Source organism: Platichthys flesus, chromosome 24 (assembly GCF_949316205.1).
Source record: "Platichthys flesus chromosome 24, fPlaFle2.1, whole genome shotgun sequence".
NCBI classification, from domain to species: domain Eukaryota; kingdom Metazoa; phylum Chordata; class Actinopteri; order Pleuronectiformes; family Pleuronectidae; genus Platichthys; species Platichthys flesus.
Window position 1 is genome coordinate 8496645 of NC_084968.1, and position 18176 is coordinate 8514820.

Below are 18176 nucleotides of genomic sequence, written 5' to 3' on the forward strand. Positions count from 1 at the left end.
TCGAGGGGTAAAGAGGTGCAAGGAAGGGCAGAGGGAGAGGGATAGAGAGAGAGAGAGAGGTGGTCTAAATGTAGAAGTGCTTCAGGACTTGAGAGGACGTGGTCACGTGGCGGTGAGAAAAAAAAAAAACTGTTCCACTCAGATAGCCAAGCTCTCAGAGAAGCTGTTGGGGGAACAAAATGATGGCTTGAGTGGCGAGTGCAATAGTGGGAGGATGGTTGAGATCACTCTGAGCCAAAAGGAAAAACACCCCTCTGCCAGGATGAAACAGCCGGTAATGGTCCTAACACCGCTGAAGAGCTTTCATAAATATGCATAATCTTTTCTTTTTTTTTTTTCAAACATGAGCCTGTCGGAGATAATTCATCCCCCTTTCACACGAGCTGACCTGGAAAATATGGCTTTGATTTTTTAACAACATTATTGGCAGTCGCCGAAAACACCTGTCCCCCGAAGCGGCCGGTGCCAGAGGAACTCAAACGGCAGTTGATGGCGTCCGGGGCGGGAGCGGAGAATGCTCGCCACCCCTCCCAGGTGATAAATGGACTGTTGCTCCCCCCGGTCGAGGTTCCACAACGGGAACGAGCCGAGGCGTGACCGCTGACCACCACTCACCTCAGCACCAAAGGTCAGAGCGCGTAAACACCAGCGTCGCCCCCCCCCCCCCCCCCCCCCCCATCGACTCGCTAAACAAAGCAGCGCGGGGCGTCCAGCAGCAGGACGCTACTCTGACTAAGCAGGACATGTCTGGATGACCTGGATAACCCCGGTGCAGGGGGAGATGACAGGTGTCACCGAACTGTCAGGCTTGCATTCCTGCCTCTTCCCACTGATAAGGGCCTCCGGGGAGGACACTGTCAGTTTCGACCCTCCGTGTCTTCTCTAAGCACCTGTCCGCTCTCTGCAAATTGCCCGCTTGTATACCGCCGAGATGATGGGGGACCCTACAAGGACGTTATTGTATTAAGTGGAAAACAGGGGACGCTATGTGGCCAAATGTGAAAACAAACCGCAAAAGCAGGCAGGCGGTCGGTAGCATCGCCAACAGTCTCCGTGCCACAGGTGTCCCCGGGCTTCGGTGTGAATACACTCACCGGGTGTTTGGAAGTTGAGGCGCCGCAGCTCCACGGGGTCAGTGGGATTATGCAGCGGCATTTCCTTGCTGTTGGGGAGACTTCCTTTCCTGGCTTCCGATTCTGCTCTTTTCCTGCAGGAGAAACAAGCAAATTGTCATTATTTTTGGGGTATTTGCTTTTTCCCCGCTTGGCGCACCAAACACAGAACAACCGCAAAGCGCCTTGAGGTCTCACTGGATGATGAAGGCAGATGTATAATTAGGAAGGTGAAAGGACTACATCCTTACATCTTACTTACAGCTACGGGGGGGGGGGGGGGGGGGGGGGAATAAATAGCCTCATTACTCTGCAGTATAACACAATCCACTATAGTAGCTATTAACTACTACCTGTGTGAAGCCTGTATTGTTCACTTTTCATTGTAGGTGTCAGTCGGGATAACGATTCAACTCTGCAGTAATTCCGAAGCTGTAGTTGAAGTTATTATTGCATTATAATCTGAACGGCTGCAGTTTTATTATAAAAAAATAACTTTACATGTAGCACAGGAACCTAATTCACTAAAGTGCCATTGTACTCGTATTATATTGTTGAGTATTCTAGTTATTTGTCTACATTATTTTAGTATCTGTGATGGTTTGTCTCTCCTCCACTTATTTCAATTTCATGAACTGTGAAAAGTCATCAGAATCAATCCAGCACTGGTAGTTGTACTGGTAATTTCAGATTATAAATAGTATACGTTTTAGAGTATTTAAAGTTTATTAGTAAAAGTCAACCCGTTTGAACTTTCTATAAATGCCTGCTGACAGCTGCCGTAGAGTCAATGTCGCTTTGCCAATCGTGAGCAGCGTCTTCGAACATATGTTCATTTGGAATAAGAACATATCTCCGATTTCACAAATGACCTCAACTCCACTGTTTACGACCAATTTCCATATGTTTAGATATAATATGTACAAGTCTAGGAATAAAAGGGAAAGGGGGGGGGGTTTCAAAAAAGGGATTAGTTGTCCTGCTTCTTTCTCACTCTTACCTGTCTGGTTTGCTGCTCCGTTGGTCAGCAAGGAAAGAAATATTGACACAACATTAGGCGGTAACACCTTAAGCTTTAATGGAGAAATTCCAGTAAACTTTCTTTAGGGTAAGTGAGGGGGACAAACAAAACGATACCAATCATAGCTCTGCTTTGTGTACAAGATTAGTGACGCTTCACTAAACTGACTCCAGATTATACTCAATTATGCAGCCTTGGGGCTCTTTGTTTCAAACTCTACGGTTTCCCAGGTGCATCCAAGAGTTGTACATTGTATCTCCGCTATTTCAAGCAGTCCCAGCTGATTGCTTCTTGTTCAAGCATAAGAGTCATCTCTTGACTTCTAATTGCTGTGTCGGCCTTTTCCTGCAAATAAGCCTCCTGCGTTCTGCCTTTTATTAAAATCAAGAATTACGCATATTTAGGATTTATGCATGCGTCATCATAAGTACGAAAGCATAACTTTAAATGGATATGTAAATATATAAGGAATTAAAATGTATGTTACCATTGATTTACCTTTATATTTTTAGTCTGGTGACTGTAAATTATCTTGATTTATATTTCTGACTCATGAATTTGCCCCTTTTGTATTCCCCTGTCTTATCCCAGAGCTCAAATTCACATGCTAGTTGCCCTTTGTTTAGCACATGAGCTTTCTGCCACATAAAAATTGATCTTGCCAAGAGAAACGTCTCCTACTTATGCACTCAATGTTCCCTAACGTGGAGGTGGCACGGGCCCGGTAATCGATGTGTAAATCTACCGGACACAAATGGAAACGCTGAAACCTTCACAAAGAGTCTTTGCTGAGTATTCATCCACCTTTTGCTTCCTTCCTTTTTGTCACTATTCAAACCAAAACTTGATATGAAAGGACAATGAGGTGAAATAAAGGAGAATAAAGCAATTTGCATAAACCTCCCACATTATCCTGATGGGATAGATGGATCTATTTCTTTTCAGCTGAATCTACATTTACTAATCTTACCCCTCCTGAAATGACTTCTTAAGAATTACTGAGAAACTCTGCTTAAGACCAGACATTTAATTGCAGTAACTTTGCAGATCATATGGACAAATGGAGAAAAGACCACATAGCAAAGGATGGGAACTAAATCTGTGTGTAAAACAGTTGCATGTGTGTGTCCTGGCAAAGCACGAGGGCAGCATAAGGTCAGCTTCGGGATCTGGAGCCGAGCCCCCTTGTGGGACGGGCGGTCTTAAAAAAAAGGGGGCGAGTGGTTGGGGTGGCCGGGATGCCGGCCCAGGCCCCCGGGGGGCCCCACGCTCCAGAGCTGCACACACATGCAACAACATGCAGCAGATAGTGAATGCTGTCCACCTCCTACGCTTGAGTGATGAGCAGTGACAGCTCGAGGTTGGGCTGCCACAAGGGGGTTTCACACACACAGAAAAAAAAAGGCTGCTTTGATTCAGTGTGAAAGTGCACAAGTGTTTTCTCCGGGTTAACATGTGTTGTGTGTGTGTGTGTTAGTGCAAGTGGGCTGGATGGATGTGTCTGATTAACTTTCAGTCAGCGCACGTGTCCGCGTGCAGGACTGTGGGCGTCTGCATTTGATGGCTTGACAGTTTGGGTTGCTGTGTGCCTGGATCGGCTCATCGGAGATTTAGTGTTTGCGCTACTGCGAGCGAGGGTCACGGAGAGTCGGGGGATCGATGCGCCTCAGGCTTTAAGTTGAAATCGTACATTGAAACGTGCACTTTGACGTTTGAAACCTTGTGTTGGTTTCGGGAACTAAAATTACAAATCAACAGAAATATTGAAGGTTATGTGGCTGTTCATGGCGTTAATTCAAAATGCATGTACAGCAATAATGTATGAGAACCTTCCCCTTGGCATGAATGTGTAATGGCTCATCATGGTTCGATTCCTGTTCATTTCTTAGGCTGCATTCATACTAAAATGATCTCTTCCCACACAAGCCTGTTGGCTCCGTATCAGGCTGCAGCCTGCACACGCCAACGTACACGCCTGGAAACCGGTGTACATACAATTGACCTAATAATAGCTCTCAGACCCAATCAGCAAGAAGTTGTGCGTCTCTACTCCATTGTCTCCCAGCTCTAAAACTCTGGAGAAGTGTGGAGGCAGGGTTGATGAGTTTTCAAACGAGAAAGTAGTAGTATGAATGTAGCCTTTGTCAAACTGGTGGGAAAAAAAAAACTTTAACGTGGACTTTACTGTCACGTCCTTACCTCTTGTAGAGGAGGATGGCGATGACGATGCATATGATGAAGACGACCGCCAGCACAGGGCCCACCACCCAGATGAGGCCCTCCTCCTCATCGATGATCGGCTGGGGGTCCGTGTCGGCCGAGACCACCGGGTCAGAGTACGGGCTGGTGGCATACATGATCTGAGGCAGGGGAAGGAAGGTCTTTTGAAACGTTTCATTTCAATAAAATTCTGCTACTTTAACATATTAGATATTATGCCACACCTTTAAAGCTATTTCTACATGGTACTTTTGACATAGACGTGTAAAACAATATCTCAAACTTGACATCCAGAGGTGGATGCAAGTAGATATCTTCCAATTTGAGATATTCAAAGCATCACTAAAGACTACTGAGCATAACAAAAGCAAAACAAGACTCTGACAAAGACAGCATGACCGTCATTTCAAATTAAAAGCCAATTCCACGTTTTTTTCTGTGTGTAATTTCTGCTGAGCTGCAATCACAATTATCTACAATATCTCGCCTATGCAGGAGCCATGATTGGACCTATTCACATTCTAAGGGCAGATAAAAAAAAAGGTCTTGTGGGAAGGAAATAAATGCTTCAGTGGGCAAATTAGAGATTTCCCTCTGTCCATCATTATTGTTTTGGCTCTGCATGAACTCGGGGGCTGGCGGAGAGTGAGCGAGGCAGCGCTGTAGACCCCGGCAGCTCATCAAATCCATCATCTCACCTGCAGCCGCCTAATCATGCAGCTCTCAGGTCTTCGGTCCAGACAGATACATGCACACACACACACACTAGCTGCAGCGGGTGGAGATTAGGCGCGCTGCACGTAGGACGCAATTAAAGAGGAGCTCCGTTATCACTGTCTCGTACTCGGCCCAGGTCTTCAGGGGTTTCTCCCCCCGAAGCAGGAAGGGTCAGCGGCTACTTTAAGTTTCTGAGTCAAAGTCTCACAAGGGCTGCGAGTAACACATCTGGCCAGAAGTAAACTCTGACCCTCCAAAGAGTTGTGGTGAATTTAACCCTTCATGCTCATTAACATCCACAGCTTATGAGACAAAGAACTATGGAGGTATAAGTCACATGGGTAGAAATGCGAGAGGGAGAGAGCAGACTTACGTTTTCCGACATCTCCAGGACGGCGAGCACGAAGAAGATGTACTCCTGACCGTTCTGGAGTTGCTTGTTCTCAAAGTCCCCGTAGATCTTGGCATCTCCCAGGGTGAAGTCTTTGGGCAGGTCTTTGAAGTAGGCGGCGATATAGGCTTTGGGTTCAGCCTGCCGCTGGAACCGGAGGCCTCTGCTCGTTCGGTTTATCTCCTTCAGCAGCTACAGCGGCGGAGAGGGAGAGGGAGAGGGAGAGCAGACGGGGTGATAAAACACATCGGCACAAACCAAATCTGTCTGTCTCGATCGTCTTCTTTTTTTTTCTTCTTCCCTGACTGCTAAGCTGATAATGCTGTTGCAAAAAGCGCAACATTACAGATCACAAAAGATCAATGACTTATTTCCTCTGTTTTTGGACTACAAAAGATTGGGAGATTAAAAGAGCGCGTGGCTTTCCAGCATATAAAACAGTTGGGGATTATCCAGCAGCTTCAAACAGTGCAAAAGACTCAATTCATTTAAAACCTACGCAGCTCATTTAGTCTCTCCGTCTCGATACCATCGGAAATGTATTTTGCTGAAACTTCTAAACAAATAGAATCTGCAGTTCATTTTTTTGGGGACGGTGTAGATCTGCTTCAAACTATATTATTCCGCTTAAAACAAAACTTACTTAAAAAATAAAGTTAAGGGGAGGAAACGCCTAAACCCACAATAATAATAACAACAATAATAATACTAATAATGTTAGTATCAGGCTAAAGATAACATAGTGTGTCCTTCTTACAAGTGTGTATTCTCTTACTTTTAAAGTACAGAGTGTGGATCATAATTATTCTCATCAAGCCTGCTAGTGGTTTAGGGCATCTGATTTCCTGTCTCTGCACGATAAGTGTGTGTGTCTATTTGTGTCTGAGAGTGCCCGGGCATGTGCATGTGCCCGCTGTGCGCGCCTGTCATTCACATCGAAGTGTGTGCGTTCTCATGTGTGCTCTGTTTGGGCTGCTGGGCTGTTGCTGCGGCCCCGATAATGTCTTCAATCATCTCTGCTGTCAGCGCCGCTAAATCTAGCTGCCCTTGGGAAAAGTTGTGAAAAGGTGAGTGCCAATATTGACAAACAAATAAATTCTGACGGAGAGGGGCGACTTTTGGGCAATCGGTCAAGGCTACAGACAACGGGGCCTAGAGGCACGGGCTGTAAACGCAATGGCAGATGAGACAGGGTGTGTTTTGTTTCAGCCTCCTGGACATGTCACAGTGTGATGTTTGTCCAATACAGCTAAATATGTTAAATATTTTTGATTTAAAAAATTTAGCCCGAAGAGTAACCTGAACGGGAAAAGCTTTCTATAGGCTTCCAGAGATTACTGCTCTACCGTTAAAAGCTGGATGCACAGGTGCTTCGAAAAAATGTGTCTCAAACTGGTTTAATACAAAGGTTGTCAAGTGTTTGGAGCACACGCGGTAGCCCGGCTCTGCGTGGAATGAGAAGAGACGTGAAGGCCTGATGCAGCTCTTCAGGTAATTACCGCAGACACGAAGAGGAGGAGGAGGAGGAGGAGGAGGTGGGCACGGGGGGGTTGAGTTTGCAGTGCACTCGATGGCTACTTCATGTTCTCATTTCCATATGAACAGTGTTCTCTGCAGCTATTTGTGTCAATCAGCGAGACTCATCTCCCGTTCCCTCTCAACTGCCTCAACCCGATTTCTTTTCTGGTTTTTCAAGAAGAGATGGGCGATATGGGAACACTCGGTACGCTGCTAAGAAGCTGGGTTTCAACAACCGGATTAATTGAGAGTAATGTCTGGAATTCTACTTTGACTTTTTCCTGGCTAATAACCCTGACCCATCATATCAAGCTCATGCGTTAAACCCACCTCCTCCAGATTCATCTCATCAGGATTGTCCCAGGGCTTGAAGAACTTCCCCGTGCGCTGTTTTTTCAGAGGCACCACCACGATGAAATATCCCCTGCGAAGAAAAGTGACAGGATATTAACATTCAGGGGCAAGATGGAATGTCTCTGCCACTTTCCAGGAGACAAACGCTATATAAAAGAGAGAAAAGTCTTTGTTTACCACAAGTATAAACATAATCGTGCTATTATCATGTCATGTGGCTCTTTATCCCCCGATTAGGACTATTTTCTTCTGTCTGAGCATATGCAGAGAAGCTAGGCTACACGGCTACACCTCACTGAGGCCCCCTGTGGGTTAATTAGGAGACTCTCTGTGTATGGGGACGAGATAGAGAATTAGAGGGATTTTCATCCCTTCATCTGGGTGGCAAGAGAGATAACGGCCTCTGCCAGAGTCAGGCTTCCTGGTCGGGCACTGCACTGGCAGCCGTTGGCCGGGAAGGCAGTGTGGCAGGCTAATGGGAAACTAATTAGCTTAAGCCCTGGCATTGGAGACACTGGGCCAAATGCATCCAGCAAGATCAGAAAAGAACAACCATGATGGGTTTGAAGCGTCAGTCTACAATCGGAAACACTCCTTGGCCTTTTGACAACCCTGGGCTCTGTCGAAAGGCTATAAGAGACTTTACAGGGCTTAGAGGAATGTGCTTTAAATGAGTTGCTCTGCTTCAGAGTGTAATGACTGAGGTGAAGTGGATATTACACCGAATCCAAGGGATGAATATAAATGACAAGGTCAGCTATCGAGCTAACTTGTTTATTTCCATCCCCCGATGCATCGGTAAGAAATAATAGTAGGTAATGTGCTAAAGGGTGAAGAAATAGAGGAGGGTGCATTGCACTGCAGGGATATATTCACATGTCAAATCATCATATGCAAGATTACTGTTGCTGCTAACTTACAATACTGTTTACAGTGCAACATTTAGGAAGCCATGTTAAAACCCTTTAACTCCGATCGTCCGCACTCACCTCACTCTCTCGGACGTCTGCACCGACGGCAGCTCCACAGTCACCATGCCGTCCGAGTTGGTCTTGCCGATCAGGTACGGCTTGGTGCGCAGGATGTCCGGGGCCGTCATGGTGGACACGCGGTGCTGCAGGCCCCCGGCGCTGTTGCCGCGGTTGGTCAGGAGGAAGGAGTACTGCGTCTCGGGTTGGAGGCCCGTGATCAGCTTCTGCGACAGCTTGCCGTCCACCTCCACGCTCTGGCCGTTGTCGTAGAGAATCTGGGAACGAGTTGATGTTTTGCGGTGAGATTGAAGTCTCGGTCGAGGATGTTAGCTGAATCATGTGTGAAAAAGCATGTTAGCTGCTCACAGTGAAAGGCTGAGCCGGGTTGTAGGTGTCTGGGATTTCCCAGGTCAGCCACACCGACGTCTTCATGGCAGCTTTCACGTGGAAGTTTTTTGCAAACACTGCTAAAGGAAAGGGGGGGCATGTGATTTAGACACAAAACAATCCTTTTTTTCCTTTTTTTTTTTTTTTTTATCAGATTCCACCAATGGTCCCACACCAGTGCTTACCTGGGAAAGTCTCTCTGAAAATCAGGCTGAAAATCACTGCTACACTAAACTCAACACCTCTCCTCTTACCTTCTTACAAACTCCAACTCTTATGTTAATGACTGAGCTGTGCTGGACTGACGAGACACGAAGAGACATACATACTTACTGGATGTGAGTTTAAAAAAAAATCATGATTAGATTGTGGAGTCTTAAGGGTATGAAATTTGTTAACATGAATTTCCCTGATTGATTCCAAACTCTCTCAACTTCTGCCATTTGAGCCTTTTGTGTGGGAAGCTGCTGTGGTTGGAAAAGGCAGCTGCGCAGGGAAAGGTTGACTTTAAAGAGGAAAAAAGGACTTAAAGTGTTCATGGGCTGCGTCCTACCTTGATCCAAAGGCTGTGTCCTGAATTGGACACTTGGGCTATAGGGACCAGCGCCCTTGCTGGTGAAGGCACACATTTTAATATCATAAGTGGTATCTGCCTTAAGGCCGTCCAGGATGACTGTAGATTCCGGGGCGGTGATGAACAGCTCTGAGGGACTGCGCGGGCTGTTGATGTCCTTGTACTGCAGAGCGTATTTCACGATTTGGCCGTTTTGCTCCGCCAGCAAAACCGGATGCCAGCTAACCTGAATCGTGGAGGTGGTGGCACCTTCGGCCGTGATGCCCTGAGGGTAGCCGCTCGGCACGTCCTCGTTCGTGGTGACCTCTTTGACTGTCTCTTCACCAAAGCCCACCTTGTTACGAGCGGAAAGGCGGAAAGTGTACGAGGCCCCCTTGTGGATCTCTTTGGTAGTGTAGTGGTTCTCGCGTTCGGGGAACTCGATGACTGTCAGCGGATCCACGTCTTTGCGGCCGAAACGGAGGCGGTAGCCTTGGAGGGGCCCGTGGGTTAATGCCGGGGGATGCCACTGGAGGAGAGCCGTGCCCATGTTGGTGGTGCTGACCATTAATCGAGGTTTTTCAGGAACTGATAGAGAAAGGGAAAGCTTGTTAGGGATACTCTGTTTTGGATGAATTACTGCTGAATGCATTAGCTGAGCTCTTTATTTCTCTCTCTCTCGCTACATTTTCCATTACTATAAATGTGCCAGCAGCTTCGCTGTGTCACACCAGTGGGTCGGAGTTATTGCACTAATTGAGACAGCAATTAGCTGTTTCACACTTTTCACACTCGGTGACAGGAAAATTTGCCTGGTGCTCTTTTTCCCCCCCTCATTAGATGAGGCTTCACTGCTTTTTGCACACTTTGATAAACATATAGTATATAAACAGAGAACTGTAGGGGATTCATCAGCAGAGATGGGATCTATTACCTGCGCCAGTGGTCGTGATCAGCTTGGGCTTGCTGCGTGCACCGTCGCCCTTTGTGGTGTAGGCGGCCACGGTCACCGAGTAGGTGGTCTCGGCCTGCAGCTCGGCGATGATCATTTCCTGTGAAGACACAGGACTTCAGTTGCAGGACACACACTCGCTGATTGACAGATGTTTGCAAGCAGGAGAGGTAGCAGTGGACTGTGGTGTCAGCGGAATCATCACAAAGGACACAGCAGACATGTTCTCTCAGCACACACTAATTCGTGAGGGATAGATAACTTGACTTCTCCGTGCAACATTAACTTAATCACGAGGCACTAATATAGTTCAACTCTTTAAAGCCAGCATTTGCTGTTTGGTCAGTTCTATTTGAATTCCAACTGTTAGGCCAAGCTATTGTTAAAATGAAACAAATCAGGCCACACACTCCCGTTGTGAAAAAGAGACACATGCCATTCATGCAGAGGACAACAAGGATTCTTTCAGGTTTAGCTACTCACATGTTCAGTTGAATCATCATATTCCCACTGATAATGATATCATAGTGTGGAGAGAAAAGAGACAAAGCAATAAGGGCAGGTAGACACTAATCACTGGTGAGAAAATACACGCACACAGTTCGTCTGCCACCACCAAATACACGTTGTGGCTCATACACAATGATAGAAAAGCAGCAATAACTATGTAGATAGATATGCATTAGATTTCTGCTTCAAGTGTTGTTTAGTAGTAAAACAGTTGAATAGTCGCTATTTTATTCAGTTCATTTATAGATACGACATTGTGGAGATTATCTTATTTCCCATTTCAAATGACAGTGTGTGTTGTGGTGCATGTAAAGGTTGAGAGAGAGAGAGAGAAGGAGAGATTGTGTCTGAGAGAAAAGCACAGGCTGGCTGAGGAGGGTGTTTTACCTGGGCATCATCAATCAGGATGTCCTTGATGACTGGCTGTCCTGTGGGCTCCCCATTAACCATCCTGACATAGTGCACCTGGTACCCTCGGATCTGACCGTGCTGCTTGGTGGGCATCGGTGAGCGCCAGATCACTTTAATTGACGAGGAGTTGACAGCCTCCACCTCAACTTTACGAGGTGGCCCGCTAGGAACTGGAGGAACACCATGGGATAGAAGAAGAAAGGTCAAAATTATAGAGAAACCCCTTCATCTCTCCCCTTTTTTTCTCAAAATCTTGGCCAAAGTCGTGGCGCAAAACGCTGCAGTGGCGGGGGGGGGAAAAAACTCACAAAAGTGCAGCGAACTGCAACAAGCACTGCATGACATCAATATTTCAACAATGGTAAGGGGGGGAAAAACCAACAGCAAAAACAGGTCTGACAACTGACCTAATCTTTACACAGTAAAAATGGGTAGAGTGGATTTCTAAAAACATGGAATAAAAATGTGTTTTGCCAAAATAGAAAAATGGAGCCAAAGTTGGGGGAGCTTCAAGTGACTGATATGCTTGAAGCGCTGCAAGAAATTTTGGCTATGGAGCAAGGAAAAAATAAATAAAAAATGATTACATCACATGAGGGGAGAAAAAGGAAAAATAGATTAAAAAAAAATGGCCTTTAAAAAAAAAAAAAAAAAAAATCTTCCACCTTTTGTCAATCCCACTGTCCAGACAAAAAAACTGCTGCCTTTCAAAAACACTGCAGAGAATACGTCAAAGTTGGAAAAAAATGACAGTAGGGACTGGAAGTTGGAGGCCAGCGGTTGAAAATGCCATACCATGTGTTGAAATTGAGCAGCTTTGGGGCGGAAAAAGGCCAAAAAGTATTTTTTTTAAAAGTGCTTTAGTCAAAAAAGCGCAGAGTCCAAAACTTAGGGGGGACAACAAGTATCAAGTGGCGAAAGTCGGAAGCAGGTAGAGAAGGGTAGAAAAGAGGGAGTTGTAGATACAGGCGAAGGTTGTTAGTATTTGGCAGGATAGGTTAAGAGGGTTTTTTCAGTTGGGGGGGGGGGGCTTTCTTTTGAGCGAACACATACCATCCTCCTCCGTGCGGACCAGCTGTGGCAGACTCTCCGGCCCGGCTCCCACGTCCGTGTGCGCTACCACCGTCACGCGGTACTCTGTCCATTTTTCCAAGTTTTCCAAAAGGTACTGGGAGGTTTCCGCCGGGATGCTGGGGATCCGATGCAAAGGCGTGTCCTCCCCTTCCGTCTCGGCGTACTGGACACTGTACTCGGTTATGATCCCGTTTTGTAATTCCACTGGGGGCGGCCGCCAACTTACCAGCACGCTGGTGGAGCTGGGGCTGTGGCACTTGACGTCTTGAGGTGGGCCCGAGGGTTCTGGATGGCGGGTTGGGGTTTTTTGCAGCAGTTTTTTTTGTTTGTTGTTGTTGTTGTTTGTTAGATCGATTCAGGACGTTCATAGAGTTGGATATTTGGGTCAAAGGAGTTTCAGGGTTTGGGTTTTCGATCAGGGTGATGATGGTAGAATCGACCAAACAAAGGAATAAAAGAAAAGGGAAATAAAATGACACCAAATGAGGAAAAATGAACACAAGGGACTCATGGAGAAATGAAAAATACTTTAAATCAATGACACATCACAAAGACAAAAAAGTGTAAACACCGATGATGAATGGAGGGTGTCGGTTTGGAAAATGGACAGCTTTACCATTCATAACCTACCTTTGGGATGACTAAACAATATATAAAAGCAGAAGGAAACAAAAATAAAATACCCTAATATATTACTTCTCAGTTTGGTTCTTTCTCAATGAAAACCTACAGATTTTTCTAGGTACTTTTTTTTTTTTTAAAGATAAACCATTGCAAAAAATAAATGTAGTAATAACTGAGACAAATTTGGCAAGCAGTTTACCATCAATCCAAAAACATAAAGGTTTGATGCTTTAACAGGTTTGAAATGTCACCAACCTTTCCGAAGCCTGTTGGTTTGTGGTAAAAGCCTGATTGTACAACAGAGAACTTCCCAAGGAGACACGACTGGTTCATTAGGGTCTGATAACATTGGCATGCACTTTTTTGTTTTATAATTGAGTCCATCATTTACCTGCGAACAAACATCTGGGCAGAACTTCACCGCTTTTAATTAATACCCACCTGATCTCTGCCCTTGTCTTTCCGGAGACCTGAGATTTATGTTTAGATTTGCGAAAGTCAACTGTAGCAGACTTTATTTTGAAGGTGTTTATCTGACACTGAGCAAACTGCAGTCAATCAAGTTCAATTTGGTAAGGAGCTGATTTGAATTCCAACCTGTTTCACAAATCTGAGGTCTCTCTTACTACAGTCAATACTTCCGTTGAGCTTTCTATGATAGAATTACTCCACAGCGTTATCTAATCGAAATAGAATGAAGTGTGAACATCAGTGTCCATCGGTAGAGAAATCCCCTTCACCTCTGGAGAGGTGGTTTCTGGCAGCATCGCTACATAGAAAGCTCAGTCTCTCTTTTTCGGTGCAGAAATGCAAAGTCAAGAGACAAGGCTTCCTAAAGGCCGCCTGTGCTGGTAATGCAGATGTGGGCAGTCATATAAATAATTCAAGGTTTTACCATTCATTTGAGCCGTGTTGTTTTTTTAATAAAACAAAGGGGAGCGGAAAGTGGGGGGGGGGGCTCTTTATATAACCTTGTCTCCGGACTTCACAGGAAAGCCTGGGTCCACTGTCCATGCAGCCTCTTCAAGGTGAACGCTGCACGGCCAGCTGGACTCCATGACACTTATTTACTGTTTCAAAATCGTTACACCCTTTGGCTATTTTCAAATGCATTATCCCCATTTTTCGAGGTTCGAGACTTTTTCGGTGGTGGTTTTTGCAGCACATGTAAAATTGAGTGGAATGCATTTGAAAACGGGGTTCCGTCCCAAACGGCGGGACGTGGGGCGAGAGAAGGAAAGAGACCTACGTGTCTGTGGGGTTTCTGCCGAGATCTCGCTGGTGTAAGCTCCGACCCCGTGTTTACTACGGGCAGCCAAGCGGAAAGTATAAGTAGTGAAGGGCTTCAAGTCCTTCAGTAGGTATGTGGTTGTCGGCTCATAACTGATGCGTTTCTGTAGGGGGGGGGGGGGGAGAAAAAAATTGAATGTCAGTTTTCCAGAAAAGCAGGGAGTTAAAAATAATAAAATTGAGATATGAATGAATGCTGCTCTTTCAGATATATAAAATAAATTGACCTTGTAAAGGATATTATTCAATTTGTCTGAGATGAGATGTAAATCCACATCGACATACTTATGAGGGCTTTATTTTGAAAAGTTACATGTTAAAATGCATTTAACAGTTACTTTTAACCCTCTATATCACAAATCCCTTTTCATTTTACATGTTGTTTTCGGTTTAATTAAAAACTAAACACATTCATTGTACTGCTCATATGTTATTGCCAATAAATGAGACTACTCATATTACAAATTCGGAAATTGTTGAGCATAGAGCAACTTATTGCACAAGAAATAGATGATTCTCGATCCTGTGTCATTCACACTCTTAAAAGACGAACGTGTTGTTAAGGGCGTAAAACTCGGACATTACTCACCTCCTCCTTGTCGTCCCTCTTCCTGTACATGAGTTCATATCCCGTGATCTGGTTTTCCTGTCCGGTCTGTGTCGGGGCGACCCACGACAGCAGAATGCTCGTCTCCGACTTGGCTTCTCCCTTGAAGTCGGTCGGTTGGGAGGGAACTGGAAGAAGAGCGGAGTGATACATTCACACGCTTTGTGGCGCTGGGGTTTATCGCCACGAGAGCCAGGTTTTCATTTCAGAAGATGGAGTCGGTTCAGCCTCATTAGCGCCGCGCTGGCACACGGCACAGAGTTACTTCACGCTGAAAACCATATCAGTCTTTTTCACAAGTAGTAAACAAGAGGACCTTTGAGTCTCTCTTCCTCAGTTAACTATTCTCATAAAAAAAAAAAAAGTTCTCCCTCTTGAGAAAGCCGGTTGAAGTGTTTGTCGACAGCTGGAAGATGTTTGTGTGTGGCAGCTCTGGTTAGCAGTTGTAACCCACTAATGAGGATGTAAAACATTTCTTTGACACTCCAAGTTTGATTGTGGGCTGAGAACATTTATGAAACACTGAGTTACTTCACTTTTTTTTTTTTTGTGTTCTTGTCTTCTACAATTCCACCAAATACACTCACCTCCTGTCTTGGCGATGATTTGAAGGTCTGTAGAAAGGGGCCCATCGCCCACTGAGGTGTAGGCCAGCACCTTGATGTTGTAGGTCTTGTTGGGGATGAGGCCCTGGATGGTGACGAAGTTAGACCCCCGGACAATCTGCTTCTCCCAGAGGTTGACATGCTGGCTGGGGTCCATGGTGTAGTAGACTCTGTAGCCCATGATCTGCCCGTTGGCCTCCTCCGGCTCGTCCCAGTGAATGACAGCTGTGGTGGTGCTCAGCATGTGGCCCCTGACCTGCCGCGGCGCCGTGCTGGGCGCCTGCTCAGCTGTTTTGGCCTCGATGCTCTCGCTGGGCGGCCCCCGCCCAATGTTGTTCACGCCCACCACGCGGAACTCGTAGTCCGAGTACGGGCTGAGGCCCCCCACGCTGTACCGGGTGGTGGCCACGCCGTCGATCTCCTTGTACGAGTCCTCCGAGTACTTGGACTTGTGCTGGATGATGTAGTAGGACACCGGCTCCGGATTGCCGGAGTCCCAAGTCAGCGTGATGCTGGTGGCGGTGCGCTCCGTCACCACGGGGATGCCGGGAGCCTTGGGCAACGCTGCGATGATAATTATTACATAAATATTAATAAAAATGCAAATTATTCCTGCAAACATTAGAAAGTTTTTGCCTCTGTAGAGTAATTTATGTCACAGTCCACGGAGACCTTTCCTTTTAATTTGTTGATGGTTGAATAACATTGATTGCATTCATTTACCAGCCCACTGCACTCGATCCTGATGATATACCGTATATCTGGAGTCATAAGAGACTCGTATATTATGTGTGTTGTATTAGGTGGATAGTATTCTTAGCAATACATTTAACCAAAAAAAAGGGAAAAATAGTCAAAAAGGAAATTCTTATGTGACATTAAAAACTTGCACCCCCCTCCCCCTCCATGTTCAGCAGCTGGTAATGCTGTTGTCTTTAATCTCAGATTTTCCCTGTGTTTATCACTTTAATAATTTAACGGGTCAATTTATTGCTTTAATCCCCCGCGCCGTGGCACATGGCAAAAGATATCAGGGCAATAAATAGTCTTTATATGCCGTCTGAGGTAGGCTTCTGGGGGAGCTTGCTGCCAGACTGTTATATTGTGACTAATATCTCGGTGTTATGTCTCGGATAAACAAAACTGAGTGTCTGTGGGGGTGGGGGTGTGTGTGTGCACACGAACATAGTGACGGCAGTGTGTGGGATATCTTTGTGGTATGCTGCAGTGTAGATATGATTACACTCCGATAAGCAGCCTGCCTACAGAAGACAATACTCTATGTTTCACACACCCCACCACCCCCCCCCCCCCCGTTATGCCCCCTTCTCCCCCATCTCCCGCGAAACAGAAATCGGGCGCTTGCTGGCACCGCAGCTTTCCAGCTGTGCGATAAGCACTTCACTATATTCCTTAATCTGGCATCTAATGCACTGAGGCTGGTGCCGGGGCTTGTCTGAGGCATCAAGGAATCCTCTGCCGATGACTTATCGCGGCAGTGAGAAGTAAATAACTTTCTTTTAAAGGCTGCCAGTAGTCCCTGCTTGGATAGTTTACCCCTGATGCATACCAGCTGCAAACCAAAGTATATATATTTAAATACATGCAACATTTACATAGTGCAAAGTCCTTCCCATGGCTCGCCTATATATTATATAAGCATGAGATGTCAGGTTTGAATTATAGACGAGCAGAATGAGAAGCGGCCCTACCCTTGACTGTTATCTGGGCCACGGCCTCTATCACCCCCAGGGTCGACATGGCCACACACGTGTAGTTGGCCGACTGCCGCACGTCTGTGAGCTCCAGGACGTTCCGTCCGATCGGCATGTCGTCCTCGGGCGTGAGGTCCTCGGCGCCCAGCATCCACTTCACATAAGGCATGGGGGAGCCCACTGCGACGCACGTGATGTTGACGCTGCCGCCCGGCATGATCTCGTTGTCTGTGGGCGGAATGGAGAACCGTGGCGGCACCCGGCGCACTGGAAAAACAAATACAGACACAGTGTGAGAGACAAGCAGGAAGTGGAACGACTGCAGATCTGTTTAAAGAGAAATGTAGGAAAAACATTGGTCATTTAACATTTATAATAAGTAAAGCGTAGATATTTTGTGTTTCTAGACGATATACGATCGTTTAATGAAGGTGAAGAAAACACAATTTAACACAATTGATCCAAAACTCGGAGATGTCAAAGGCGAGTGGATCATCACGTAAACACGAGCTCCATGCACCAAACACTGTGTCACCATCGGTACAGATGTGCAGGACTCCACAGGAGTGCTGGAGAGCCGGACGGCACTTCCATAGTTGTGTGTGCAGAGACACAACTCTCAGGCTGTGCACTTCCAGCTCGATGTGAAGTAATGTGCCGCGTCACATTCTCACATCACACAGACACAGATGACAATATTGAGAAGCCGTACACGCAATAAATGGTTAGACTCAGTGAAAAGTAGAGAGTAGGGTTGTCAAATTTTTATGCATTTAAATTTAGATTTATAACAGTCATTTAAGACAATAATTTGTTTTTATTTACTTGTAGTTGCGTTTATGCAAGATAACAACTGTGCATTGCATTGCTTTGTGATGTAAAGGACAACAGTTAAGTTTTATCCACTAACGCTGGTGAATTCAATTATGAATGGAAAGTCTCTGGCTTATCTCAAGAGGAACAATTCTTCTCGAAGCATTAACGTGCCACGCCACATTTGGGAATCGTACAAATCGATCCAATGCCTGTGAATAAATCTAAATCCAGAGCATCGACTGTGGCGAATTCCAATGATTATTATTACAACAGGACTGGATGATTTTGAGTGCAGTTCAAGATAAAGTGCTGAGAGAGGTCTTTTCAA

General features: G+C 45.8%; 1 protein-coding gene across 10 annotated transcripts in view; it reads right to left on the minus strand.

Annotated features, from left to right (window-relative positions):
• Positions 1 to 18176, minus strand: part of LOC133949997 (receptor-type tyrosine-protein phosphatase delta-like) — a 333770-nt gene that overhangs the window by 22627 nt on the left and 292967 nt on the right. For 6 of the 10 annotated variants that reach the window (XM_062384134.1, XM_062384131.1, XM_062384135.1 and 3 more), the window contains 15 exons: positions 17030 to 17299; positions 15300 to 15881; positions 14695 to 14840; positions 14065 to 14209; positions 12171 to 12476; positions 11094 to 11287; positions 10680 to 10706; positions 10179 to 10296; positions 9245 to 9832; positions 8671 to 8771; positions 8323 to 8579; positions 7310 to 7403; positions 5444 to 5653; positions 4333 to 4493; positions 1095 to 1207 (listed from right to left, as the gene is read on the minus strand). In XM_062384134.1, coding sequence (XP_062240118.1) covers positions 1095 to 1207; positions 4333 to 4493; positions 5444 to 5653; positions 7310 to 7403; positions 8323 to 8579; positions 8671 to 8771; positions 9245 to 9832; positions 10179 to 10296; positions 10680 to 10706; positions 11094 to 11287; positions 12171 to 12476; positions 14065 to 14209; positions 14695 to 14840; positions 15300 to 15881; positions 17030 to 17299 — 3312 coding nt within the window. The remainder of the gene's footprint in view (positions 1 to 1094; positions 1208 to 4332; positions 4494 to 5443; positions 5654 to 7309; positions 7404 to 8322; positions 8580 to 8670; positions 8772 to 9244; positions 9833 to 10178; positions 10297 to 10679; positions 10707 to 11093; positions 11288 to 12170; positions 12477 to 14064; positions 14210 to 14694; positions 14841 to 15299; positions 15882 to 17029; positions 17300 to 18176) is intronic. The other 4 variants (XM_062384136.1, XM_062384133.1, XM_062384140.1 and 1 more) reach the window with 2 other exon arrangements.